The sequence below is a fragment of the Physeter macrocephalus genome, chromosome 17 (assembly GCF_002837175.3).
Source record: "Physeter macrocephalus isolate SW-GA chromosome 17, ASM283717v5, whole genome shotgun sequence".
NCBI lineage: Eukaryota > Metazoa > Chordata > Mammalia > Artiodactyla > Physeteridae > Physeter > Physeter macrocephalus.
Window position 1 is genome coordinate 7,719,545 of NC_041230.1, and position 27,495 is coordinate 7,747,039.

Here is a 27,495-nt window from a genome sequence, read left to right on the forward strand (position 1 = left end):
CCTGTGCGGGCGGAGCGGCGTGAGAAGGGGGAGGTTATGCGACCCGTGTGCAGATATAGGATGCCTATCGTTGTGGAATTGTGACTGTGTCCCCCTTTGGTGGTGTGTGCTTGTGACCCCGCGACACTTGGGTACCTGCGACTGTGCGAGTGTATGTATTCCGTGTTGAATTTGCGATGGTGTCTGTGATACCATGTTTGGCTCTGTGTGCGGATGTGGAGTGCGTGTTCCCTTGTTTTAAGAATGACTGCTTAAGGTATGTGGCACTGTGTGTATGGGTATGAGGCTCCTGTCAACTGTGCGATTGTTACTCCAGAACTCTGTCCTTAGGAAATCTGTGTGAGGTTTGGTTAGATTATTGACCTCAAAAGCAGTAACCTCAGCTTTCTCCTGAGACACTGGGATTGGACGGGGCGCCCCATTCCTCTGATCTCATTCCGTTTATGTGCTGGGGGATGGGGATGGGGCTGACCTGTGACCTGACCAGTTTGAGCAACAAGAAAAACCTGGTGTCTTACGATGACTTTCTACTTTCCAAGTTCTATCCTTCTCCAGGTGAGGCGCAGAAGAGAAGGAAACAATGCATGCTGAACTTCTACAAGCAGTTTTCAGGGTATGTTGGGGTTTCCTCTTTTCTTTCGTTCTTCTGAAAGTTAATGCTTAATAAAGATGCCATTTGATTATAGCTTCCTATAATTTTCCCACTGGAGAAAAGGATAGTTGAGCCTGCTACTGAAGCACAATAGCTCCCATATACCTAATGTTTACTTATTTGGAAAATGGCTTCACTTCTGTTTGCCATGTTTTCTTCTTTTTATTTTTATTTTTTTTAATTTTTTTAGATTTTTTTTTTATGTGGACCATTTTCAAAGTCTTTATTGAATTTATTACAATATTGTTTCTGTTTTATGCTTTGGTTTTTTGGCTGCAAGGCATGTGGCATCCCAGCTCCCCAACCAGGGGTTGAACCCGCACCCCCTACGTTGGAAGGCGAAGTCCCATCCACTGGACTGCTAGGGAAGTCCCAAGTTTTCTTCTTTTTAAATGCAATATTTATTATGACTTTAAAATAAAAGCATGTTTATTTTAGAGATTTTAAAAACACAGATTACCAAGAAAAAATGAAATGAGACCACTCAAATAACTAGTGTTAACATTTTGGTGTATTTTCATTATTTTTCCAAAATCAGATTATGCTTCATTTACCATTTCATATCCTACATTTTCACTAAAAAATATTCATTCTCCTGTGTTGTCAAATGATCTTGGTAAATACCCTTTTTCAAAGATACACTTTTTTTTGTGAATGAGTTATGGTTTATTCGTCATGAGCTGTGTCAGACATGAAATCTTTAAACACTTATTTCAAATATTTATTTGTACAAACACACATATACATAGATGCACATAGGTTTCAGTTGCGATTTCCATGATTAATAATGAGATTGAACACCACTTCATATGTTTATTGGTTATCAGGGTTTCTTCTTTTGTGACACACCTTTTGAAATCTTTTATTTTGCTCTTGGATTATCTTTTTTTAATATATAAATTATTTATTTATTATTTTATTTTTGGCTCCGTTGGGTCTTCGTTGCTATGCACAGGCTTTCTCTAGTTGCAGAGAGCTACTCTTCCTTGCGGTGCATGGGCTTCTCATTGCGGTGGCTTCTCTTTGTTGCAGAGCACAGGCTCTAGGCGGGCAGGCTTCAGTAGTTGTGGCATGCGGACTCAGTAATTGTGGCTCGCGGGATCTAGAGCTCAGGCCTCAGTAATTGTGGCCCACGGGCTTAGTTGCTCCGTTGCATGTTGGATCTTTCCAGACCAGGAACCTGTGTCCCCTGCATTGGCAGGCGGATTCTTAACCACTGTGCCACCAGGGAAGTCCCTGGATTATCTCATTGATTCATGGGAATTCTTTATATGTTCTGGATATGGATCCTTTATTGATTATATTTTTCTACTATCTGGATTGTTTTCTCACTTCCCTTACGGTAGTTTTATGAATAAAATCTGAATTTTTTAATTATATATATTTTTATTTTTGGCTGCGTTGAGTCTTTATTGTGGTGCGCGGGCTTCTCATTGCCGTGGCTTCTCTTGTTGCAGAGCACGGGCTCTAGGCGCACGGGCTTCAGTAGTTAACAGCGCGGGCTTTAGGGCACACAGGCTTTGGTAGTTGTGGTGCACAGGCTTAGTTGCTCTGCAGCATATGGGATCTTCCTGGACCAGGGCTCGAACCCGTGTCTACTGCATTGGCAGGCGGATTCTTAACCACTGCACCACCAGGGAAGTCCCCCTAATTTTTTATCAAATTTTTTTCCCTTGGTGGTATCTTTTTGTATCTTATTTAGGAAATCCTTCCCTGTCCCAAGGTTATGCAAGTATTCTATATTTATATTTAAAGCGATAATCCCGTTTATTTACTTAACCTATTTTTAATTATTCTAGCTCCTCATTTGAGGTAATTTGACTTTTCTTCCTCTGGCTGTTTTTAAGACTTTCTCTCTGTTTTTGGCTTTCTGTAACTCAAGTATGATGTGCCTAAATGTGCATTTCTTTTTATTTATCTGCTTGGAATTTGTTAAGGGTTTTTAAATTTGTGGATAGGTGTTCAGGAATATCCTCAGCCATCTTCAAAGATTGCCCTGCCTCATTCTCTCTCTTCTTAGGCTCTAATTATACATAGGTTATAATTTCTCTCCTTTTTTTTTTTTTGGTCTCTTACTCTCTTTTTGGTTTTTAGAGTTAATACTTGTAGCTAAAATCAAAGCAATATTAGGCAAAAGAACTTTGCCTTGTTTCAAGACAGAAGTGGAGGGCATGGCAGGTAGCTAGAGTTTTGGGGTTCTTCCTCTAACTGGTAGAAAAAAATATCTTTATTCAGTTATGTTTCAACACTTATAATCTTGGGGAGCTCACCAAATCATAAGGCTATCAGTTCACTTTATGATTCTCATATCTGAAAATTAGAGTGTACCAAGGTAGAGGAATAGAGATTGTGTTTTCTGAAGGTATAAATTGGGAGCTGAAACTAAATTTGGAACTCTCAATTTTAAAAATGTGTGTTTGGTACAGAGGCAAAGAAAATCAGGATGAGAATCAGTCTCCCCAAGTCTGTTCAGTTTAAGGCCTTTCTATCTGAATTTCTTCAGAAAAGGGCTGAGTCTTTCTAATCCTTTCTCCTGTGCGGAAGCCCAAACAGAGCATCTGGTTCCCCTCCCCCATCAACCTATAATTACACTCGCCATCTCTGTAAAGAAGATTATTGCCCAATATTAATGGGAGTAACTCTAGGGAGGTAGTATACTGTAGTGGAAAATAAATTTTAAAAGGAATAAAATGAATTTTGTTCTTAGAAGCTAACCTAATGTTTAATCAGGAAATATCTGAAACATTCCAGGTAAAATCAGAAAAAGACAAGGGTATACAGCATTACCAATGTTATTTAACATTGTTCTGTAGGTATTAACCAAAGCACTTAGACAAGAAGAAAAATTAGGTTAAAAATTAGAAAAGAGAGTGTAAGATTATTACTTTCTGCAGATGCTATGACTGTGTACCTGGAAAATCATATCAACTTATAACCAACACTTTGAAATAAGCAGGACTCCATAGGGAGCAAGCAAAAGAATTTTTTTTTCCCCCTATAATTTCCACTCTCAACTCTATGGCTAATGTTTTTGTTGCCCTGAATAAAAGCTTGTGTAGTCCCTATAATTGTTTTGATCACTCTTTGGTATTCTTTGGTTATTTTCAGTCACAAGATCAGTCTCATTTTACTAATTATAACCTCTAGTTGAGTGTAATAATGTGCAAATTTCATTTAAAGCCTTTTCTCTGAGTTCAGGCTTGCTTCAGGCTAGAAGCTTACAGTGTGAAAAGGGGGACCTACTAAGCTGCTTTGTTTCTTTAATCTGAACTCCTCTTTTCTTTGCTCAGTAGTCAGTTTCTTTACTATAGTCCTCTATCCTCCTGTTCTAGGTGTTGCTCTCTAGGTCTAGATATTGTTCGGGGATTTGCCTTTTACAATTATACTGGACTTTGTTCACCATTCTCGTGTTAGTTTTCTAGTTTCAGAATATAATACCTTTCATTTTCTTAATTTACTCTCTAGTTTTGATGGAACACTTAGGCCAGCAGCTTCCTAAGAAAAGCTAGACAGGAGATAATTTAACATTCATTGTCTGTGGTTCTACAATTGTCTTTTTTTTTTTTTTTTTTTTTGCCGCACCACATGACTTGTGGGATCTTAGTTCCCCAACCGGGGATCGAACCCATGCCCCCTGCATTGGAAGTGTGGAGTCTTAACCACTGGATCGCCAGGGAAGTCCCTAGAATTGTCTTGATTTAATCATCACACTAACTTGGTATTTAATCTTTCTTTTTTTTTTAATGGGTTTTAAAAATTGTTTTATTTGGGAAAAGTGCGTCTTACAAGAGGGCAACTGCAAAATAGAGACGTCTGCAACTATTACTTGTTTTTGCTTAAAGTGAAAGAATGAGTGGTATCCAAGGAATCAAAGCAGTAGGTGGACAAATCAGGAGCATCTCCAAGTTATTTTCAGGAAGTAGAACAACAAAATGCAAAGCCATAATTTCCGATCAAGGAATTCTTCTAAGAATTTAGCTTATCTCGTGGATTACCACCCCTCCGTCCCCTTTTAGTGGAAAAGCATGACTTACTAATACCAAACCAATTTTGGTATTTAATCTTGCTTCGTATATAATCTTCATACTAGCTTTGGCTGTGTGTGGAATTCTCGGCCAGAATTTGTTGTCTTTTGTAATATTAAAGGAATCACTTCATTTTCTTGTTTTAAATGGTGCTGTTGAGAAATCCATTGCCATTCTGATTCCTGTAAATTTTTATGTGATCCACAGAAGCTTTTAGAAAGTTCTGGTTTTCCCTGATATTCTGAAATTTTACTCCAAAATATATCATAAGGTTTTTTTTTTTGTAAGTCCATCACATTTTTCCCTCTCTTGGGGCTTAAAGGGAACATGGGAAGGAATGCTCATTTATGCAGACTTTACTGTGGCCAGGCACTGAACTGCATGCTTGCTATTTCATCTCATTGGAAAAGTCCACTCTGTTTGCACATTCCCAGACGTACCCCTCTGTATATAGGAGATATGTCTTGACTTATATTGATATAATTGATTCCACCTCCTTCAATTTGCTTAATAATCTCTGTCCTTTTCTGTAGAGCCCTCTACCACCTCATCTACTATCATCTTTTTCTTCTCTCTTTCCATTGTGAAAGCATGTTTGTTGTTTCAGGGGTCAGTGATGTTCAGGGATGTGTCTATAAACTTCTCTCAGGAGGAATGGGAGTGCCTGGACTCTAGTCAGATGAATTTATACAAAGAAGTGATGTTGGAGAATTTCAGCAACCTGGTTTCAGTGGGTAAGGATAACTATCCCCCCAAATTCAGAGTCTGCCCTTGGGAATGTCTCCATTCTCCATTGTGAATTACTCATTTCAAGTAACCAGCTAAATTTCTGCACTCTGTTCCCCAAGGAATGGTTGAGTTGGAATGGAATGGAAGAGTTGGAAATGGGCAGCTCCACTGGGCTGTGGCTGAAGCTTCATCTTCATCTTTCTCTGGTCCTTCCCTATAGGGGCGTCTCTTTCTCGATCACCAAGGGACCGGATCTGATTTCTGGGACACCAACAGCATAACCATGTCCCATGTCTTTTCTTGTGATCAGGACTTTCCAGTTCTAAGCCAACTGTGATCTCCTTATTGGAACAAGGAAAAGAGCCCTGGATGGTTGACAGAGAGCTGACGAGAGGCCTTTGTTCAGGTAAGTGAGAGGTGATAGAGCAGGAGCAAAGCCTGAGGAGGTATATAAGATGTTATCAGAAAACTCCCCTCAAAAACCCAAGCCCTCTTCCATAAAAGAGGTATCTTGCTTTTTTTCTCTTATACTTTATTCCCAGTCCAGTGTAGCAAGTACCTTCCTTTGTCATTTCCAAGAGTTATTCTACCTACCTTTTAGATTTCATTACTTCATAGGATCTGCTGCATTTAGACTTGTATTAACAGTAGATATTCCCACCCTAAGAAGTGTGTGTGTGTTGTGTGTATGTGTTCCAATACTGGTTTTCATTTTATCTACTTTCCAAGTATTTGTTAACTTCATTAACCAGGTTGTCCTGGATAGTAGTTCATTGTTTCATTTATCAAACATTTGATTTATTTTTACATTAAAAAAAATTCAGATATAACATACATATGGAAACTACACGAGTGGTTGTATAGTGTGAAGAATTACAAGTGAATGCATCCATGTAACCACCACTTCAGACAAGTAATAGAAAATTACTAGCACCTTAGAATCCTTTCTGCCCTTTCCCAATCACTAGCCTCTTTGTCCTCCTCTTGACTTCTAACTCCATGAAATAATTTTGCCTTTTTCTGAGCTGAATATAAGTGGAATCATACAGTATTTATTCTTTTGCCTTTGTTTTTTCTCAACTTTATGGGACACATCATCCATGTTTTTGCATATAGCTGATGTTAGTTCATTCTCAGTGCTATGCTGTATTCCATTCTATGAATATATTTTATAGTATGTATTATATATTGCTAATTATTATAAATAAGTATCCTTTCTACTATTGACCGTTGGGTGGTTTTCCAGTTTTTAGCTATGTGAACATTCCTTTGGTACATATATGTACACATTTCTTCTGGGGGTATACCCAGGAGTGGAATTAACTGGGTAATAGGATATGTGTTGGTTCAATTTTAAAAGATAATGCCAGTTTTCCAAAGTGGTTATATCAATTTATACTTCCACTAGCAGTGTGAAAGTTGCTATTGCTCTGCATTCTTGCCAGTTCTTTTTTTTTTTTTTTTTTATAAATTTATTTATTTATGGCTGCGTTTGGTCTTCGTTGCTGCATGTGGGATTTCTCTAGTTGCGGCAAGTGGGGGCTACTCTTTGTTGCAGTGCGCAGGCTTCTCAATGCAGTGGCTTCTCTTGTTGCGGAGCACAGACTCTAGGCGCGCGGGCCTCAGCAGTTGTGGCTCGCAGGCTCCAGAGAGCAGGCTCAGTAGTTGCGTCCCATGTGCTTAGTTGCTCCGTGGCATGTGGGATCCTTCCAGACCAGGGCTCGAACCTGTGTTCCCTGCATTGGCAGGCGGATTCTTAACCACTGCGCCACCAGGGAAGCCCTTGCCAGTTCTTGATATTGCTAGACCTTTTAATTTTAGACATTCTGCAGGTGTGTGTGTGTGTGTGTGTGTGTGTGTGTGTGTGTGTGTGTGTTCTGTGACTTGCCCGTTTAAGTTTCTTGGTTCTATTCATTAGGTTGTCTTAATTTTTCTTAGTGATCTGAAGGAGTTTTTTGTATATTCTGTATATGAGCCTTTGTAAATATCATCTACCACTCTATAGCTTACTTCCTTACTCTTTTAGTGCTGTCTTTTGATTTTATTAATTTTAAGTAGTCAAGCTTATCTATCTTTTCCTTTATAGTTGTTGCTTTTTGTGTTCTGTTTAGGACTCATTGCCTACCCCAAAGTCATGAAGATGCTTCCTGTGTTATACTCTAGTAGCTTTATTGTTTTACCTTTTACATTTAGATCTCCAGTTTCCTGGAGCTGATATTTGTATATAGTATGAGGTAGGGGTCAAATTTCATTATTTTTCCACGTAAATATCCAATTGACCAGACAATGTTTACTGAAAAGACTTTTTCCCTCTCTCTATAATGCTACCTTTGTCATAAATCATGTGTTGCCATATCTGTGAGTCTGTCTCTGAACTTTATTCTGTTCCATTGGCTTGTCTACCTTTGTCCCAATACCACACTATAATAGTACTGTAGTCTATAATAAGGCTTATTATCTGGCAGAGCAAATTCTCCTGCTTCTTCTTGGTAATTTTCATATAAATTTTATTTTATTTTATTATAATTTTCATAAATTTATTTATTTATTTTTGGCTGCGTTGTGTCTTCATTGCTGTGCACGGGCTCCTCATTGCGGTGGCTTCTCCTGTTGCAGAGCACGGGCTCCAGGCACACGGGTTTCAGTAGCTGTGGCTTATGGGCTCTAGAGTGCAGGCTCAGTAGTTGTGGCACATGGGCTTAGTATCTCCACGGCATGTGGGATCTTCCTAGACCAGGGCTCGAACCCGTGTCCCCTGCATTGGCAGGCAGATTCTTAATGACTGCGCCACCAGGGAAGTCCTCATAGAAATTTTAGAATCAGCTTATTAATATTCACACACACATAAAAATAACTGCTGACATTTTGATTAAGGTTAAAATAAATTTGTACATCAGTTTCTGGAGAATTAACATTTTGGAACAGTCTTCTAAAAAAGTTTGATTTTTTAATTTGTTTAAGTAGTCTGCTAGGTGCTACATAGTTTATAAAATATGTAGACTTATTAAGAAATTCATTGTTTAATGTGGGAGCTAGAACATTTCTGAAAATAATTTCTACAAAGTAGAATTCAGCAAACAAGAAGAACAAATAGGAAGCTCAGAAGAAAGTTATAAAACAGTCAAAAAATACAAAAGTGGTATTGATTCAAGTACAAATTAATTGTTGGATCCTTGGAAGTAGATGTAACCTATCGAGATAGTGATAGAAATAGACCATGCCTCCATTGAGAGAGAATTCTGGATTCAACAAAGCTCTAGGAACCTAGGCAGGAGTTTGTGAATCTCCTTCCTTGCCCTCAGTAGGTCTCAGCTAGCCTTAAATATTTTATAAGCAGGGATCCAGAATTTTTTTCCTCTATAAATTGAATCATTTTCCTGTATCATCTGTACAAGAATTGAGCTTTCTTCATTGATTTCTGGTGCCATCTTTATTGGATAATAAATTCGCATATATGAGTCTTTCTCAGCACTCTATTGTCTTGTTATGGTATAATGCCAGTACAAGTGTCTTTATTTCTTTGGCTTGTATTTTTTAATATCTAATATCACCTTCTTATTTTTCAGATCCAAGGTTTACTTAGCCTCTGGAGTATTTTTGCTTTTTTTGTTTTTATTTCCCTGTGTCTCTGTTACTGCTTTTCCTCCCTACCAACTTGCTTACTCACTCCCTTCTCTACCTTTCCTTGACCCCATACTTTTCCACATGGTCTCTGTTTATTCTTTTTCCACTTTTTTATAATTAATTAAATAGTATTAAATATATAACGTAAAAGGTAAAACTATTATTTAAAAAGGAAATTTTTTAATATTTAAACTTTTTAAAGAGAAAATCTTTGTGAAAAATAGACAAAGAAAGATAACTTACCTTAAACTCCAAAAGTAGGAGCACGAAGTCTACCTCAAGGAAGTTGCAGCGGAAACCTGGAAAGCGGTGGAGGAGAGCTACCTTAGGCCCAATGGCGACTGTGGAAGCAAGCAAAGCAAGCAGCAGCAATGGGAAAGGGCAAGGGGGTTGAGACCTCAGTTACCTTTTACCGATTGGAGGAGGTGGCAAAGCACAACTCCCTGAAGGAGATATGGCTGGTGATCCACGGGCAAGTCTGTGATGTCACCTGCTTCCTTAACGAGCATCCTGGTGGAGAAGAGGTTCTGCTGGAACAAGCTCGTGGAGATGCAGCTGGAAGCTTTGAAGATGTAGGCCACTTGTCTGAGGCCAGAGAAGTGCTCAAGCAGTACTATATTGGTGATGTGCCTCTGAATGACTTTAAACCTGGAAGTGGGGGACTTCCTTGGTGCTCCAGTGGGTAAGACTCTGTGCTCCCAATGCAGGAGGCCCAGGTTCGATCTCTGGTTGGGGAACTAGATCCCACATGGATGCCTCAACTAAGAGTCCGTGTGCTGCAACTAAGAAGCCCTCATGCATACCATAACTAAAGATCCCACGTGCTGCAACTAAGACCCGGTGCAGCCAAAATAAATAAATATTTTAAAAACAAACAAACAAAAAAACGTGGAAGTGGTAGCAAGGACCCTCCAAAAAGCAACACATGCAAAAGCTGCTGGTCGTATTGGATCTTCCTTGTCACAGGCCATGTTCTCTTAGGTATTCTGTATCATTACTACACAGCGGAGAGCTAATCCTCCCAAGGAGACCTTGTTGAAATCTGGAAAGCATATCCAGTTGGGAGTGAGAACTAGAGACTTGTTTGGAGGTTGCAGCAGTGCCTTCTCGAATCCTGCTAATTGTATTCTTCCCCTTCAGAACCCAGACTGTTGGCCAGATATCCACCTCAGCCCTGGGCCAATGTCCAAGTCATTTCTTAGAGCCTTACTCTCAAAGCACCTGCTCATTGTTCTGTGTCCTTGCCGTTGTTCCCTCTCTTTATTCTTTTCCATGGGCACCTTTGTGTTTCAAAGTTTCTTTTGTAATTATGGTCCACATGTCCTAGTGACATTGCCCTTTGGTAAAATTGCTTTCCAATACTTTGAATGCATATTAGACATACTTAACAGGGCATCACGCTCTGGTTTTGAAGCTTTTCTTTTTCCCTTTTTCTTTTAAGTAAATATTGTTAAAAATAAATAAATAAATAAAACTCCAGAAGTACAAACCATACAGCAAAAACATGAACTGGAAATACATCAGAATTAAGGATTTCTGCTAAATGAAGGACACAATAGATAAATTTAATGCAGAGTAGACTAGAAGATACTTGCTAATTAAGAGGAAGAAGTTAGTGACCCCAATAAAAATACCAATAAAGGTTAACAAGGCTAAAATGCTAATAAGCCTACCAGATGTTCATACTTATTAATAATTAGAATGCAAATGAAGGCAATAATGAAATATCACTTTTTACTTATTAGGCTAGGAAAGTAGAAAGCTGGATAATGACAACTGTGGGTGGGGACAAAGAAATTTTATGCACTTTTGGTGAAAGTATATAGTGGTGTTGCCTTTCTCTACAGCCATCTGGTACTATTTAAATAGGTATACATATGCCCCACTTTGGGGTATATATCTAAAATTGAAAATAATGCAAAAGAATAAATACTTATGTCTTTCAAATGTCATACCAGTGTATCTATCAGGTCCATTCGAGGATTATTTAATTATCTGGGGAAATGTATCATTGTTTCACTTACTATTTACTACTCATTAGGGACCAGGTTCTCTTAAAATTAGATGTTAAATTTGAAAAGATTGATAAGTTGCGAATGATTTGTCTGGTGGAAAAGGTAGCTGAAGGGTATGGTTTTATTATCCTGTAACACAGTAACTCGTTTTTGTATCCAACTTAGTGATGTTATTCCTGCATTCTTTCTTTAGGATACCATATGAACTCAATCTCTCCTAGATAATTGGAACTAGATTGATCATTCCTCTGGCCCTCTCGTTAATGAGTTAAATAAATCTTTAAAACGTGCTTAACATATTCTGTTTCATTGGTTTATGTGATTGTCTTTATGCCAGTACCATACTGGTTTTTTTTGTTTGTTTGTTTGTTTTTGCGGTACGCGGGCCTCTCACTGTTGTGGCCTCTCCCGTTGCGGAGCGCAGGCTCAGCGGCCATGGCTCACGGGCCTAGCCGCTCTCACGGCATGTGGGATCTTCCCGGACCGGGGCACGAACCCATGTCCCCTGCATCGGCAGGCGGACTCTCAACCACTGCGCCACCAGGGAAGCCCTACCATACTGTTTTAACTGCTGTATCTTTGTCGTATACTTTGAAATCAGAAAGTGTGATACCACTTAGCTTCTTACACTTTCTAAAGATTATTTTTAGCTCTTCCAATTTTTTTTTCTATTAATATTTCTGTAAAAAATACCATTGGGATTTTTATAGGGATTGCATTGAATCTGTATATTTCATTTTAACAATATGAAGTCTTCCAGTCCACAAGCACATGATCACTTTCCATTTAGTGTCATCTTTAATTTCTTCAATGTTTTATAGTTTTCACTGTACAAGTCTTTCCTCTCTGGTTAAGTTTATTCCTAAGTATTTAATTCCTTTTAATGCTATTATAAATGGAATTGTTTTCCTGATTTCCTTTCAGATTGTTTATTGTTACTGTATAGAAACACTGTAGTTTTGTATCCTGCAACTGAAAACTAAATTTGTTTAATTCTGACAGTTTTTATGTGGAGCCTTTAGGGTTTTCTATTTCATTTTCAAATAGGGACAATTTTACTTCTAAGTTTGTTGAGAGTTTTTAATCATGAAAGGATGTTGAATTTTATGAAATGCTTCTCATCTATTGAGGTGATTGTGTGATTTTTATCCTTTATTCTGTTAATGTGGTATATCACATTGATTTTTGTATGTTGAACCATCTTTGCATCCTAGGGATAAATCGTAGTTGGTCATGATGTATGATCCTTTTAGTGTGCTGTTGAGAATTTTTGCATTTTTATTCATCAGGGATATTGGCCTGTAATTTTCTTTTTTATGACTTCCTTGTCTAGGTTTGGTCTGAGGGTAACGCTGGCTTCATAAAATGAGTTTGGAAGTCTTCCCTGCTCTTCAGTTTTTTTGGAAGAGTTTGAGAAGGATTGGCATAATGTGTGGTAGAATTCACTAGTTAAACTCCCGACAAAGAAGAGCCTAGGCTTTTTATTACTAATTCAGTCTCCTTACTAGTTATAAACTTTCTATTTAGGCTTTCTGTTTCTTCATGACTTTCTATTTCTTCATGATTCAGTCTTGGTAGGTTGTATGTTTCTAGGAATTCTTCCATTTCCTCCAGTTTATCCAGTTTCTTGGTGTATAATTGTTCATAGTATTCTGATAGTTTTTATTTCTGTGATATCAGTTATAATGTCTCTTTTATTTCTGATTTTGAGTCTTCTTTCTTTTTTTCTTAATCTAGCTAAAAGTTTGTCAATTTTATTTATCTTTTCAATAAACCAACTATTAGTTCCATTAATCTTTTCTGCTGTTTTTCTATTCTCTATTTCATTTATCTCTGCCCTAATCTTTATTATTTCCTTCCTTCTGCTAACTTTGGGTTTAGTTTGTTCCTTGAAATGTAAAGTTAGGTTGTATATTTGCTATTCTTCTTTTTCAATTTAGGAACTATAAAATTCCATCATCATACTGATTTTTCTGCATCCCATAAGTGTTTTTGTTTGTCTAAAGATATTTTCTAATTCTTTGGGCCATTGGTTGTTCAAAAGTGTGTTTTTAATTTCCACATATTTGTGAATTTTCCAGTTTTCCTTTTGCTGTTGATTTCTAGTTTTGTTCCATTGTAGTCAGAAAAGATACTTGATATGATTTCCGTCTTAAATTTCTTAAGACTTATTTTGTGCACTGACGTGTGATCTATCCTAAGGAATGTTCCATGTATGCTTGATAAGAATATATTCTGCTGCTGTTGAATGTAATATTCTATATGTCATTTAGGTTCATTTGCCCTACGGTATTGTTCAAGTCACTTTTCATTCTTGATTTACTGTCTGATTGTTCTATTATTGAAAGTAGGCTATTGAAGTGTCCTGCTGCTGTATTTTTGTCTATGTCTCCCTTCAGTTTTGACAGTGTTTGCTTAATATACTTAAGTGCTCTGATATTGGGTGCAGGTATGTTTATAATTGTTATAGCTTACTGGTGAATTGACCGTTTTATCATTGTATAATATCCTTGTTTGTTTCTTGTGACAGCTTTAGCTTAAAGTCCTTTTTAGCTTAAAGTCTATTTTATCTGATGTAAGTATAGCCACCCTTGCTCTCTTTAGGTTACCATTTGCATGGATTATCTTTTTCCATCCTTTCACTTTCAGCCATTATCTGTGTTCTTAAATCTAAAGTGGGTCTCTGGAGGACATCATATAGTTGGATATTGTTGTTTTCTCCATTCAGCCAGTCTCTTTTGATTTGAGAGTTTAATCCCTTTACATTTAAAGTTATTATTGAAGGATTTACTATTGCCATTTTGTTCATTGTTTTCTGTTCTTTTTGTAGTTCTTTTGTCCCGCTTTTCCTCTCTTGCTGCCTTCCTTTTGTTTCTTTGATTTTTTTGTATTGATATGCTTTGAATTCTTTTTATTTTTCTTTTCTGTAATCTCTATAAGGTAACTTCTTTGTGGTTATCATTGGGCTTTCAGAAATATAATAGTATGTTTTAAGCTGATAACAATTTAACTTCAATCACATACAAAAACACTTTTACTTCTCACTACCCACGCTTTGTGTTATTGACATTGTACTCTTCTGGTACATAGGTATGTTCACCAACCAGGAAGCTTCCCCCAATCCTTGCCAAGTTTTTTACTGGGGGTGTCATTATGTGGGGAGTGGTGACCAGTCCCGTCCCTTGAAACTAAGGGTCCATTGTGAATCACCTCCTTATCATAAATTCAGGTATAATCAAAAGGCACTTCTTGTGAATAACAAAGGACAGTCTAGTGGTTTTTGAAGTTCCAGTGGTTTCTGAATCTCTGTGCCAGGAACTGGAAACAAAGACCAGATGTATTTTTTGTATTACAAGTATGTATATTTTCTGTTAATTCTTTCTTCTCAGTTCAGTACCCATGCCCACAGCTATGCTGGATGTTCCTGAGTACAGATGTTCTCTGGTTCCATTTTTCTAGATTTCTAGTTTTCTGTGAGAATGAAAAACTATAATCATCCTGTCCTGTGGGATGGGGAGGAGATACAGTCTTTGAACTCATCCTTCAGCTGTTAACTGTTCTCTGCACTCCACTATTAGAAGTGCCTGATGCCTCCAATTCTTGTGCATTTGTAGGGATTTGCACCATGAATCAGTACTGTGGAATTTACCCACTGCTGGCTCAATTTGATATTCTCCAGTCTGCAGTCACTTATCACTCATCCATTGGCTTTCCAGTTTCCAAGTTTTATTGCTACTGTTTCTTCTCCAGTATGTTTTGTCCCAGTGGGGTTTTCCTTTCCCTTCGTTAAGCTTTTACTTTAATTTTCCTGTGGATTCATGAACAAGAATTGGTAAACTTATATATACTGCCATTTTTAACAGAAATTATGCCCCCCTTTTATTAAAAATACAATTGACCCTCATTACTCACAGATTATTTATGAATTCACTTACTCACTAAGATTTATTTGTAAGCCCCAAATCAATACTTACAGTGCTTTCATGGTAATTAGCAGACATATGCAGAGTGGCAGAAAATGTTGACATGGAATTCCTATTTTCTCACAGAGAAAGTTTCATTCTTATTCTCTTCTTTCTAACACTCAAGCTTCCTCCCTTCTTAGTAACTGCCATGACTTGAAGATTCCATTTCTCTTTCCCAGCATCAGCATCATAGAATTCCAAGGCAAACTATTTTCAGTGAATCCCCAACATATATGAGGCTCTATTCACAGAAGAAACTTACGTGTCTGCCATTCTCACCAGTTTCATTCAGCACCCTAGACTTGTTGAGGGCTGTCCCCCAGTGTGAATTTGCCAACAACATACCCTTTGCTTAGAGTTGATGACCCTCCCCCACCCCCATTTATACATTTCAACACATTTATTTCTCAATAGTCCTATAGGTATGACAGTTATCCACAAATAAGAAAACATATAGTATGATGCTCTGTGTGTGAGTATATGCTTATATAAATGTATATATGATTAGAATCACTGTATAATGTGGAGGATGGCCCTGAATAGTGTGGATTCATTGAAGTTGCAGGTGATTCTGATCCACACCAGGATTATAGAGGTCATCTATTTCCCTAATTACCCTCTTCAACTATCTCTGTTGCTTCTCCTTAATGTCTGTGCTTTTCTTATCAATTTTACAAATTGCCTAGCCATATTTGACAACTGTCTAAGCATTTACTTTCCCAAATATTTTCAGCTGAATCTTTGCATTTCTTTTTCAGAAGTTTAACCTTTCCCACCATAGGAAAAATGAGCGTATGCCTTTAAATTTTCTTCCAGATCTGGAATCCATGTGTGAGACCAAGTTACTCTCTCTAAAGAAGAGACATTTTAGTCAAGTGATGTTTACCCATGAAGACATACCCACTTTTATTCAGCCCACGTTTCTTATTCCACATCAAAAAACTATTAATGAAGAGAAGCCCTGTGAATGTAAAATATGTGGAAAGGCCTTTAATCAAAACTCACACTTTGTTCAACATCAGAGAATTCATTCTGCTGAAAAAAACTATGAATGTAAGGAGTGTGGGAAGTCCTTTAGTCGTGGCTCACTTGTTGCTCGACATCAGAGGATTCACACTGGTGAAAAACCCTATGAGTGTAAAGAATGCGGCAAGGCTTTTAGTTGTAGTTCATATTTTTCTCAACATCAGAGGATTCACACTGGTGAGAAACCCTATGAATGTAAGGAATGTGGAAAAGCCTTTAATTATTGCTCAAACCTTAATGATCATCAGAGAATTCACACTGGTGAAAAACCCTATGAATGTAAAGTATGTGGAAAAGCCTTTACTAAGAGTTCACAACTTTTTCCACATCTGAGAATTCATACCGGTGAGAAACCTTATGAATGTAAGGAATGTGGGAAAGCCTTTACTCAACATTCAAGGCTTATTCAACACCACAGGATGCATACTGGTGAGAAACCTTATAAGTGTAAGGAATGTGAGAAGGCCTTTAGTAGTGCCTCAACACTTACTAACCATCACAGAATTCATGCTGGCAAGAAAGTCTATGAATGTAAAGAATGTGGAAAGGCCTTTATTCAGAGCTCAGAACTTATTCAACATCAGAGAATTCATACAGATGAAAAACCATATGAATGTAATGAATGTGGAAAGGCTTTTAATAAAGGCTCAAACCTTACTCGACATCAAAGAATTCACACTGGTGAGAAACCTTATGACTGCAAGGAATGTGGAAAGGCCTTTGGTAGTCGCTCTGACCTCATCCGCCATGAAGGAATTCATATTGGATAAATGATAGGCCCTTACGACTGTAAGGAATGTGGAAAGGCCTTTGGTAGTCGCTGTGACCTCATCCACCATGAAGGAATTCATTTTGGATAAATGATAGGCCCTTTTGATAACCTTTATAATAATATTTTTTAAACAGGTAATGCAAAAAATAAAAAATCCCAGATAATGCATGATCAAGGTTCCTCTCTGTAGTAGTTTTCTAGGGCTACTATAACAAAGTACCAAGTACCACAAAACTAAGTGGCTTAAAACAACAGAAACTTATTCTCTCAGTTTTTGAGCTTTGAAACCCAATACAAGTTTTTGGCAAGGTTAGTTCCTTCTGGGGCTCCAAGGAAGAATCTGTACCACGCCCTTCTCCTAGCTGCTTGTAACAGCAATTTTTGACATACCTTGGCTTGACGCATTGCTCCAATCTCTGCCTCCATCTTCACACTGTGTTCTCTCTGTGTCTCTTCTCTCATATGGACACTGGTCATATTGCATTAGGGCTCACCCTAAGGACCTCATCTTAACTTGATTATATGTGCAAAGACCTTATTTCCATGTAAGATCACATTCACAGATACCAGGTGTTAGGACCTCAGCATATTTCAACCCATTACACTCTGTTAACACTATTTTTTCTAATGTATTTGTAATTTTATACATAAAGTTAATCAAATGTATTTTAAAATGTGAATTCAAGATCTAAATTAAACTCCCTTTTCCCCCAAAAAAGATTCTACCCCAAAACTACTTATTCCATAATTCCTTCCCAATTATTCTCTGTTTTGGTTATATAGTTTGTATTAACTTATGTTTTAGGGCCATCTTTTCTATATCTGTGGCCTACAGAATTACTACACTGTAAATTGTGTTACATAGGCTATCTTTGAATTCATGGTGGAATTATAACTTTGTTTTTGAAGGCAGCTGTATTCTTTTTTCCTTTTGTAAAATTAATATTTTATTGTAAAAAAAAAAAAAAAAGGACACCAAGACAAAAATAAAGATTATTTGTAAGCCTACCAAACAGAGATGACTACTTCAAATTATCACAACATATCCTTCCAGGCTTTATTTAGTGTAATCGTGACATGCATGCTGTACCATAACCTGCTTTTATCATGCTACTAGTTCAGCAAGTATAGATGTTTATGTATCATTCTTTTTAATGGTATCATAATAATCTTTTGTGTGGTTGACTATCATTTTGCTAAATAACTATCAATAAACATTTTGGTGCCTGTTTAAACTTTGCAGTTATAAAAGTTGCCTTCTAAATGCAACTTTAGTACCTTTTTTGTTTGAAACTTAAAAACATTATCAGTGCTGAAATAACTGATGAACATTTTCTTCCTATAAAAAATTGCAAATAACTCCCAATTCCCTCATAATCACTATTACAAATTTGTTTTTATCCTTTGAGACTTTAAAAAAATTTTTATTTTATTTTTGGCTGTGTTGGGACTTTTTTGCTGCGTGTGGGCTTTTTCTCTGGTTGCAGTGAGTGGGGTCTACTCTTCATTGCGGTATGCGGGCTTCTTATTGCAGTGGCTTCTCTTGTTGCAGAGCATGAGCTCCAGGTACACAGGCTTCAATAGTTGTGGCACGTGGGCTCAGTAGTGGCTCGCAGGCTCTAGAGCGCAGGCTCAGTAGTTGTGGTGCACAGTCTTAGTTGCTCCACGGCATGTGGGATCTTCCTGGACCAGGGCTCAAACCCATGTCCCCTGCATTGGCAGGCGGATTCTTAACCACTGCGCCACCAGGGAAGCCCTATCCTTTGAGACCTTTTAAAAAAACTTTTTTACATGCATGCACACACAACCAAGTAAGTAAATGCTTGTAGAAAAAGTGCTGCTTTATAATTTTTTTGTATAAATATATACTGATGATGTGGGTCTTGGATTGCTGTAAGGATAAATGAGTTAAGTGTAAAATGGTTGGGACTCTTACTAATATATAGTAACTATCTAGCTGATAGTTATCCAACGTTAGCAGTAATATTTTCACTATTATTTGTGGAAAGGACTTTTACCATGTTTCATCATGTTCACACCTTAATTTATATCAAAGAATTTATAATGAAAAAAGACCAGTAGGTATAATGTTTGTAGAAAAGCATCTCACCAACACTTACTCCTTATTCAGCATGAAGTTTAAAAAGAAAATTAAAATCCTAAGATAACTCAAAGGCAAAGAATGGGTGAATAAGCCTACATTCACACCTCATACTTCATGCTGCACAATTTCATACCCATTAAAAAAACCTATTTATAGTAGTTGAAAACATTTGTCAAAAAAGAGCAAAACATGAAATATCAATAATCACTTCCCCCTCAAAGCAGAACACATGTAGGTCACATTCTTTTCCAGAATGGGAAAAAATTAAAATATGATAGCCAACAATATCTGAATATTGATAACACCCCTCCAAATATTAGTTAAGAAGGAAATCAATCCATGAATTATGTATATATGAAAATAAGCACATTATGTAGAAAAACGTTGAGGGTTGACAGGCAGCCAGATCTGTGTTTAGATTAAAATGTATAGCCTAATATGCATGTGGATATTAAAACATGAAGAAATTATTAATAGGGAATTCTCTGGCAGTCCAGTGGTTAGGAGTCCACGCTCTCACTGCTGAGGGCCGGGGTTCATTCCTTGGCTAGGGAACTAAGATCCCACAAGCTGCGTGTCATGGCCAAAAGAAAAAAAATTATTAATAAGTGAACTAAATGTACAAGACAAAATGCTAGAAAAATAAAAGCAAACTAAATCCAAATATAGAAGAAAAGGTAGTAAAAATAAAAGGCAAAAATACTTCAAGGAAAAAGTAAACTTATTTCGTTGTCAGAAAAAATACATATATATACAAGCATTGGTAATTCTGATGGAAAAAACAAGACAGATGAATACATAAATTATATATGGACATGATTATGTTTAGAGAGGTTAATGTATTTACTAATGTCTGGAAATCAAGCGAAATATGTGATATTTGTAGGAAAATGTAATGACAGAATTAACTCCAAAAGATGTAAACCCTTAATAGACCCAAACAATGCAGAAATAATATTTTGATGTAATCTCTACTTAAAGAGATCACCAAGCCAGATCATTTTATGGGCAAAATCTATCAAATATTTAAGGAATTTACAAATCAAATGAGATAAAAAGCTTGCCATCTTGTTCTGTGAATTTTACATAATCCTGATGTCAAAAATATAATAATTTGAGTGTCATATAGTACTAAGCCTGCAAACATGAAAATTTATTCTAGCAGTCTATTAAAAGAGTACAGATATTCATCATAATCTGAATCCATTACCTAAACTCAGAAATCAAATACTTTCGAGGGATCAGTAAACTAATTCAGATCATTGCCTGTTTTTGTATGGCCCACAAGCTAAGAATGGTTTTTACACTTTTAAGTGGTTGAAATAAAATGAAAAGAAAAATAATATATTGTAAAATTATATGAAATTCATTTCATTGTTCATAAAGTTTTTAATACAGAGCCACATGTATTCACTATGTATTGTCTTTGGCTGCATTCACACTTAAACAGAGTTGAGTACCTGTGACAGACTAAGTGGTTTGCAAAGCCTATAATATTTATCATCTGGCCTGTTACAGAAAAAGTTCATCAATCCTTGCTCTAGACACAGGCATACCTCATTTTATTGCACTTCGCTTTATTACATTTCTCAGGTATTGTGTTTTTTACAAATTGGAGGTTTGTGGCAACCCTGAGTTGAGCAAGTCTATCAACACAATTTTTCCAACAGCATTTGTTCACTTTGTGTCTGTCACATTTTGGTAATTTGGTAATTTATGTATTATATTTGTTATGGTGATCTGTGATCAGTGATCTTTGATGTTACTACTATAACTCACTGATGGCTCCAAAGATGGTTAGCAATTTTGAGCAATAAGGTATTTTTTAAAGGTATGTACATTGTTTAGACATGACACTACTGCACACTTAATATATTACACAGTGTAGGGTAAACATAGACTTCAGTATAGTATAAACATAACTTTCAAATGCACTGGGAAACCAAAAAATTTATTGCAATATTCGCTTTACTGCGGTGGTCTGTAACCGAACCCACAATATCTCTGAGGTATGCTTGGAGTCACTTTCTGAAACACAGACGTCAAATAGTTTAGGTTAACACAGTATTCTGTGCTATCCAAACTCAGAAAACAAACAGAGCCATAGTGAGGGATTCTTGAAATGCAACAAAAGATAATTCCTGTGGGAAATCTGGAGTTTATATATTTAAATTCCATAAAGATTGAGAATTTGTTTGACCAAGTCCCAATATCTTCTATGTTTCCTTGAGCTTTATTTTTCTAAGCATTATTATAATTGGATTTTAAAAAATTTATTTTTGGCTGCGTCTTGATTTTATCTTTGATATGTAAAGTGGTTATTGATATAATTGGATTAATACCTATCATATTTGTTACTGTTTTCTATTAATTGTCTCTGTTGTTGTTTTGTTTTTGTTTAAACCTAGCATCATGTGCTGGGAAAAAGGAACACTGGTAAGACTTTTAGTGATGTGGTAATAAGGTGTAGGGGGAGGGGTTATATTCTATAGTCCTGTGATTAAGCTTCAGTCTTGGTGAAACTGCCACTGGACTGTGAACTTTGCCAGTGCCTCTCAGTCTACCTCCCTCCCTCAGGTGGGACAGGATGGCTAGAGTGGGCTGGAGCTGAGCATTTCTTTTCCCTCAGGTTGGTTAGACACTAATGAAACCTCAGTAGGTTATAGGCTCTGGTACAATAGTTTCTCTTTGCGGCATGCCTTATTAAGAACAGAATGCTTTGAGAATATTTCAAAATAGCATCTTTCCCCCTCTCTCTGCCAGAAACACAATGGGGATTTTTCTCCAGTCTTCACTATGAGGACTTGATTGGGCTCCTGGAGGTAAAGCTCATAAAAGTGCAGGGGCTTCTTAAAGACTCGGACCCTCTTGGAGCATTTAACTCAGATTTGTCCACACTGAGCCTCCTGCAATTTGTCCATTACCGTTTAGGTTTTCCATCTTCTGTACTGGTTCCCACAGAGGTTTCTGCTAATGTGCCTATGCTCTGGTAAGTTGTGATTCTCTGTATCCACCTGTCTGTGGGCAGCAGTTTACCCTGTGACCTTAATTCTCTGATGGATCTATGGAAGAGCTGATTTTCAGTTCATTCTGCTTTTTACTTGTTGTTATAATGGATTGATGACTTCCAGGCTCGTTATGGACTAGAAACTGGAAGTCTTATCTCTAGTTGATTTTTTTTTTTTTTTTTTTTTTTTTGCGGTACGCGGGCCTCTCACTGTTGTGGCCTCTCCCGTTGCGGGGCACAGGCTCCGGACGCGCAGGCCCAGCAGCCATGGCTCACGGGCCCAGCCACTCCGCGGCATGTGGGATCTTCCCGGACCGGGGCACGAACCCGTGTCCCCTGCATCGGCAGGCGGACTCTCAACCACCGCGCCACCAGGGAAGCCCTCTAGTTGATTTTTTGTAGTGACACGTTTTGATTCCCTCATTTCCTTTTTTGTGTATTCTATAAATATTTTCTTTGTGGTTACCAGAGGGATTACATATAACATCCTAAAGTTACAACAATCTATTTTAAATTGATACCAACTTCAATTGCATACTAAAGCTCTATTCCTTTACAGTTGGCTCCTTCTCTTTGTTATTGATATCACAAACTGAATCTTTGTATATTGTGTATACTTTAACCTAGATTTACAATTATTTTTATGTATTTGTTTTTAAAATCTTGTTTAAAAAATCCCCAAATTTTGCAAATCAAAATTACATTAATACTGTTTTTATATTTATCCATGTATTTACCTTTATCAGTGATCTTAATATTTTTGATGGCTTACAGTTGTGTCTGGCATCCTGTAGTGCCTGATATTAGGGAGATGGAAAATACTCCATCCCCAAATTCCTAGCTTACCTGTAATGATTTCTTTAATTTCATCCTTTGATTCATGATTTTAGCCAAAAAACAAAATAAAAACCCAAACAGTTCCCAAACATATACACTTCCCAAAAATGTTACCAGCTATTAGCAGCAAATAGGATTTCATGTTCAAATTAGTTTGGATCACACTTGGATAAACCACGTAAGTGGGAGTTCTGTCTCTTTTTTTTAACTGCACAGTTAATATGCTGCTGTGCATTATAGGATGTGGGATTATAAGGCTATTGCTAAGATGCAGACATAGTATTTGGAGGTAACTCCTAAAGTCACTCATTATATCCACATGCATTTTATTATAGAATGTAACATACTGTTTTGTTTTTAACAAAATATTTTGCAAGTGCATGGCAATGGTGAGATGCATTAAACTATAGGTGACCGGTGTTTTCTGGATCACTAAATATTTGGAATGTGGACAGAATGGTAGTGATGATAGCAGTGACATCACAGCAGATGGGGTAACAACTCATTTTGAGATCAGGTTGCATGTATGTTGACATATGTAAAATGGTGAATATATGTTATAAGAATATATTAAAAATCCAATTCTAGGGACTTCTCTGGTGGTGCGGTGGTTAAGAATCTGCCTGCCAATGCAGGGGACACGGGTTCCATCCCTGGTCCAGGAAGATCCCACATGCCATGGAGCAACTAATCCTGTGCGCCACAACTACCGAGCCCTCGTGCCATAACTACTGAAGCCCATGTGCCTAGAGCCTGTGCTCTGCAACAAAGAGAAGCCACAGCAATGAGAAGCCCGCCCACCTCAATGAGGAGTAGCCCCCGCTTGCCACAGCCAGAGAAAGCCCACGCACAGCAACAAAGACCCAACACAGCCAAAAATAAAAATAAAAAATAAATTTAAAAAAATAGAGAGATTGAAGTGGGCCCCCCTTTTCCCCCTTCGCCTCCTGACAGGAAAGGTTTAAGGCGGACTGAGCCCTGGGAGGCCGGGCCGGGCTCGGGGGCCGCCCCGGGGGCCCGGGCCATGGATGTACGCCGACTGAAGGTGAACAAACTTCGTGAGGAGCTGCAGCGCCGCGGCCTGGACACTCGCGGCCTCAAGGCCGAGCTTGCTGAGTGGCTGCAGGCGATGCTGGAGGCCGAGGAGCCCGATGACGAGCGGGAGCTCGAGGCCGACGACAAACCGGGGCGACCCGGGCACAACAACGAGGAGATGTCATGGACGATATTACCATGCAGAACCAATTCTATGAGATGCAGGTCATCAAGAAAGAGAATGAGTCAGGCTACGAGAGGAGAACGCTGGAAATGGACCAGCAGCAGCAGGCCTATCGCCCAGTAGAAGTGAAGACAGAGATGAAGCAAGAAGCACCCACCAGCTTCCTCCCACCCGAAGCATCTCAACTCAAACCAGACAGAGTCACAAGAGGCCTTATGAAGAAAACCAGGGACGGGGGTATTTCGAGCACCGGGAGGATAGGCAGGGCCGCTCTCCTCAGCCTCCCGCTGAAGAGGATGAAGATGACTTTGACGACACCCTTGCTGCCATCGACACATATAACTGTGACCTCCACTTCAAGGTGGCCTGAGACCGGAGTAGTGGCTACCCACTTACAACTGAAGGTTTTGCATACCTGTGGTCAGCAGCCGTGCCAGCTATGGGGTCGGAAGGGGCCATGTGTGCTTTGAGATGAAGATCAATGAGGAAGTCTCTGTGAAGCACCTTCCATCTACAGAGCCCAACCCACATGTTGTCTGTATTGGTTGGTCCCTGGACTCCTGCAGCACTCAGCTAGGCGAAGAGCCTTTCTCCTATGGCTATGGAGGCACTGGGAAGAAGACCACCAACAGCCAGTTTGAAAACTACGGAGACAAGTTTGCAGAGAATGATGTGATTGGCTGCTTTGTGGACTTTGAATGTGGAAATGATGTGGAACTTTCCTTCACCAAAAATGGGAAGTGGATGGGCATTGCCTTCCGAATCCAGAAGGGAGCCTTAGGGGGTCAGGCCCTCTACCCTCATGTCCTGGTGAAGAATTGTGCAGTGGAGTTCAACTTCGGGCAGAGGGCAGAGCCCTACTGTTCTGTCCTGCCAGGCTTCACCTTCATCCAGCACCCTCCCCTGAGTGAGCAAATCCTGGGCACTGTCGGACCAAAGAGCAAGGCAGAGTGTGAGATTCTGATGATGGTGGGCCTGCCTGCCGCCGGTAAGACTACATGGACCATCAAACATGCAGCCTCCAGCCCCTCCAAGAAGTACAACATCCTGGGTACCAATGCCATCATGGATAAGATGCAGGTGATGGGCCTACACCATCAGAGGAACTACGCCGGCCGCTGGGACGTCCTGATCCAGCAGGCCACCCAGTGCCTCAACCGCCTCATGCAGATTGCTGCCCGAAAGAAACGCAACTATATCCTAGATCAGACAAATGTTTATGGGTCAGCCCAGAGACGAAAAATGAGACCGTTTGAAGGCTTCCAGCGCAAAGCTATTGCAATTTGTCCCACTGATGAGGACCTAAAAGACCAAACAATAAAGCAAACCGACAAAGAAGCGAAGGATGTCCCAGATCACGTGGTCTTAGAAATGAAAGCCAACTTCATGTTGCCAGATGTTGGGGACTTCCTGGACGAGATGCTGTTCATTGAGCTGCAGCGAGAGGAAGCAGACAAGCTGCTGAGGTAATACAATGAGGAAGGCCGCAAGGCTGGGCCACCCCCTGAAAAGCACTTTGACAACCGAGGCCGTGGCAGCTTCCGGGGCCGTGGGGGTGGCGGCGGTTTCCAGCGCTATGACAACCGAGGTCCCCCCGGGGGCAACCAAGGAGGCTTCCAGAATCGGGGAGGAGGCAGCAGAGGAGGCGGCTACCGAGGAGGTTTCAACCGCAGTGGAGGTGGTGGCTACAACCAAAATCGCTGGGGTAACAACAGCCGGGATAACAACAACTCCAACACCCAAGGCAGCTACAACCGGGCTCCCCAGCAACAGCTGCCACCACAGCAGCCACCGCCACCGCAACCACCGCCACCCAGCTACAGCCCTGCTCAGAACCCCCCAGGGGCCGGCAGCTACGCTAAGAACAGCAACATCCCTGGCTCGAGCACCAATACCAGCATTGCTACTGTCAGCGGCTACAGCCCTCCACAGCAGCTGTAGCCCCCTCCCTACAACCAGGGAGTTACAGCCAGGGCTGTGTAGCCAGGGCTACACAGCTCCACCACCTCCACCTCTGCCACCACCTGCTTACACCTATGGGAGCTACGGCGGCTACAACCCAGCCCCTTACACCCCTCTGCCGCCCCCCACCGCACAGACCTACCCTCGGCCCAGCTATAACCAGTACCAACAGTATGCCCAGCAGTGGAACCAGTACTATCAGAACCAGGGCCAGTGGCCGCCGTACTGTGGGAACTATGACTATGGGAGCTACTCCGGGAACACACAGGGGGGCACAAGCACACAGTAGCCAGTGTGTCCTGGAGGCCCCTGCCGGCTTTCTCCACCAGCGCCCACCTTGGCCCCCCTTGTCCACCCCACCGGGTCATGTGGTGCTGGGGGATGGGTCCTCCCAGGGCTGCCTCCCCTCCAAGGGGCTCTTCCCCCACACAGGGCCGGCATTTTCCTCTGGATTCAAACAGGCAACAATGACCTTTTATTTTGTTTGTCCCCCCACCCCCCTCCTCTTCCTCTTCCTCCCTTCCTCCTTTTTGACTAAAGACGCCCCCTCCCTTGGTCGTACAGTGAGGCTACAGGGCTGTGCGGAGGGCCCCTTCCTGTCCTCTGGTCCCAGCCCTGCTCCAGCCCCTCAGCTTCCCAGATTCTCATGCAGTTGGTTGTAAATTCTTCCAGGAGCTGTTTTACTGTCTACTTTTCAGGATTTTAAAAAAAAAAAAATCAAAAACTTAAAAACACAAAGTTTAAAAAAGCAAAATGCAGGCTTCCCTGGTGGTGCCGTGGTTGAGAGTCCGCCTGCCGATGCAGGGGACACGGGTTTGTTTCCCTGTCCGAAAAAAAAAAAAAAAAAAAAGCAAAATGCAGCGGGAGGAAGAAGCGACAGATATTTTTTTCGTAATTATGCTTTTTTAAAAAAATTTTTAGAATTTGTCTCTTTTTACTGTGGGTCAGCTGTTGATATTTCATCAGGATAACCATTTCTTTGCTGAGTTCAGGTGACTGAGGAAGAGCCACACCCTCAAAACAAAACACACACAAAACAAAACCGCAGAATCATCTTTAACCTAACTTTTTATACAATGTCTCAGTTTCCCGTAACTTTGCACACAAGCTTCTGTGTTGAGTTGAATTGTACCTGCCTTTTGTATTTGGAGAGAGTGTGACTACTGAACTTGAAACCTTTTATTCCGGGCATCTTGGTGGTTTCTGGTGGGATTAATCGGGTGAGAGGGAAGAAGGGAGCTGGGGGGCTCCTTCCTTTCAGAACATGAAGTTTCTCACTGCCTCCTCTCCAGAGGTCTCCCAGGTGCCAGACCTAAAGGTTTTTCCTACAGTGATCCTCTGATTATTTTTACTTCCCCTTGACCCATATGTTTTAACAGGACTTTAATAAACTGCACTTATTAAGAAATGTGTTTGCCCTGTTTTGTTTTGTTTCAATAAATGACATGGCATCTCCTAGCAGGAAGGAAGCAACGTTTCAACCCTGATTAAAAAAAAAATAGAGAAAAGTATAGCATGCTAACACTAATCAAAAGAAAGCTGGAGCAGCTATATTAAT

At 39.5% G+C, this 27,495-nt stretch overlaps 1 protein-coding gene and 1 pseudogene across 1 annotated transcript; both read left to right on the top strand.

The window, feature by feature from the left end:
- On the top strand, nucleotides 1–18,176 carry ZNF829 (zinc finger protein 829). The gene is made up of 4 exons (XM_024132516.2): nucleotides 1–613; nucleotides 5,285–5,411; nucleotides 5,717–5,812; nucleotides 15,827–18,176. Exons 1-4 carry the CDS (start codon nucleotides 581–583, stop codon nucleotides 16,804–16,806), a joined length of 1,236 nt encoding a protein of 411 aa, XP_023988284.1. The 5' UTR covers nucleotides 1–580; the 3' UTR covers nucleotides 16,807–18,176.
- LOC102977214 (heterogeneous nuclear ribonucleoprotein U-like protein 1) lies at nucleotides 5,725–27,348 on the top strand (annotated as a pseudogene).
- Nucleotides 27,349–27,495: the final 147 nt, after the last annotated feature.

Coding starts and splice junctions, on each gene's coding strand:
- ZNF829 (XM_024132516.2), top strand. CDS start 581: ATGCATGCTGAACTTCTACAAGCAGTTTTCAGG. Junction 614..5,284: donor TTCTACAAGCAGTTTTCAGG/GTATGTTGGGGT, acceptor TTGTTGTTTCAG/GGGTCAGTGATGTTCAGGGA. Junction 5,813..15,826: donor GACGAGAGGCCTTTGTTCAG/GTAAGTGAGAGG, acceptor ATTTTCTTCCAG/ATCTGGAATCCATGTGTGAG.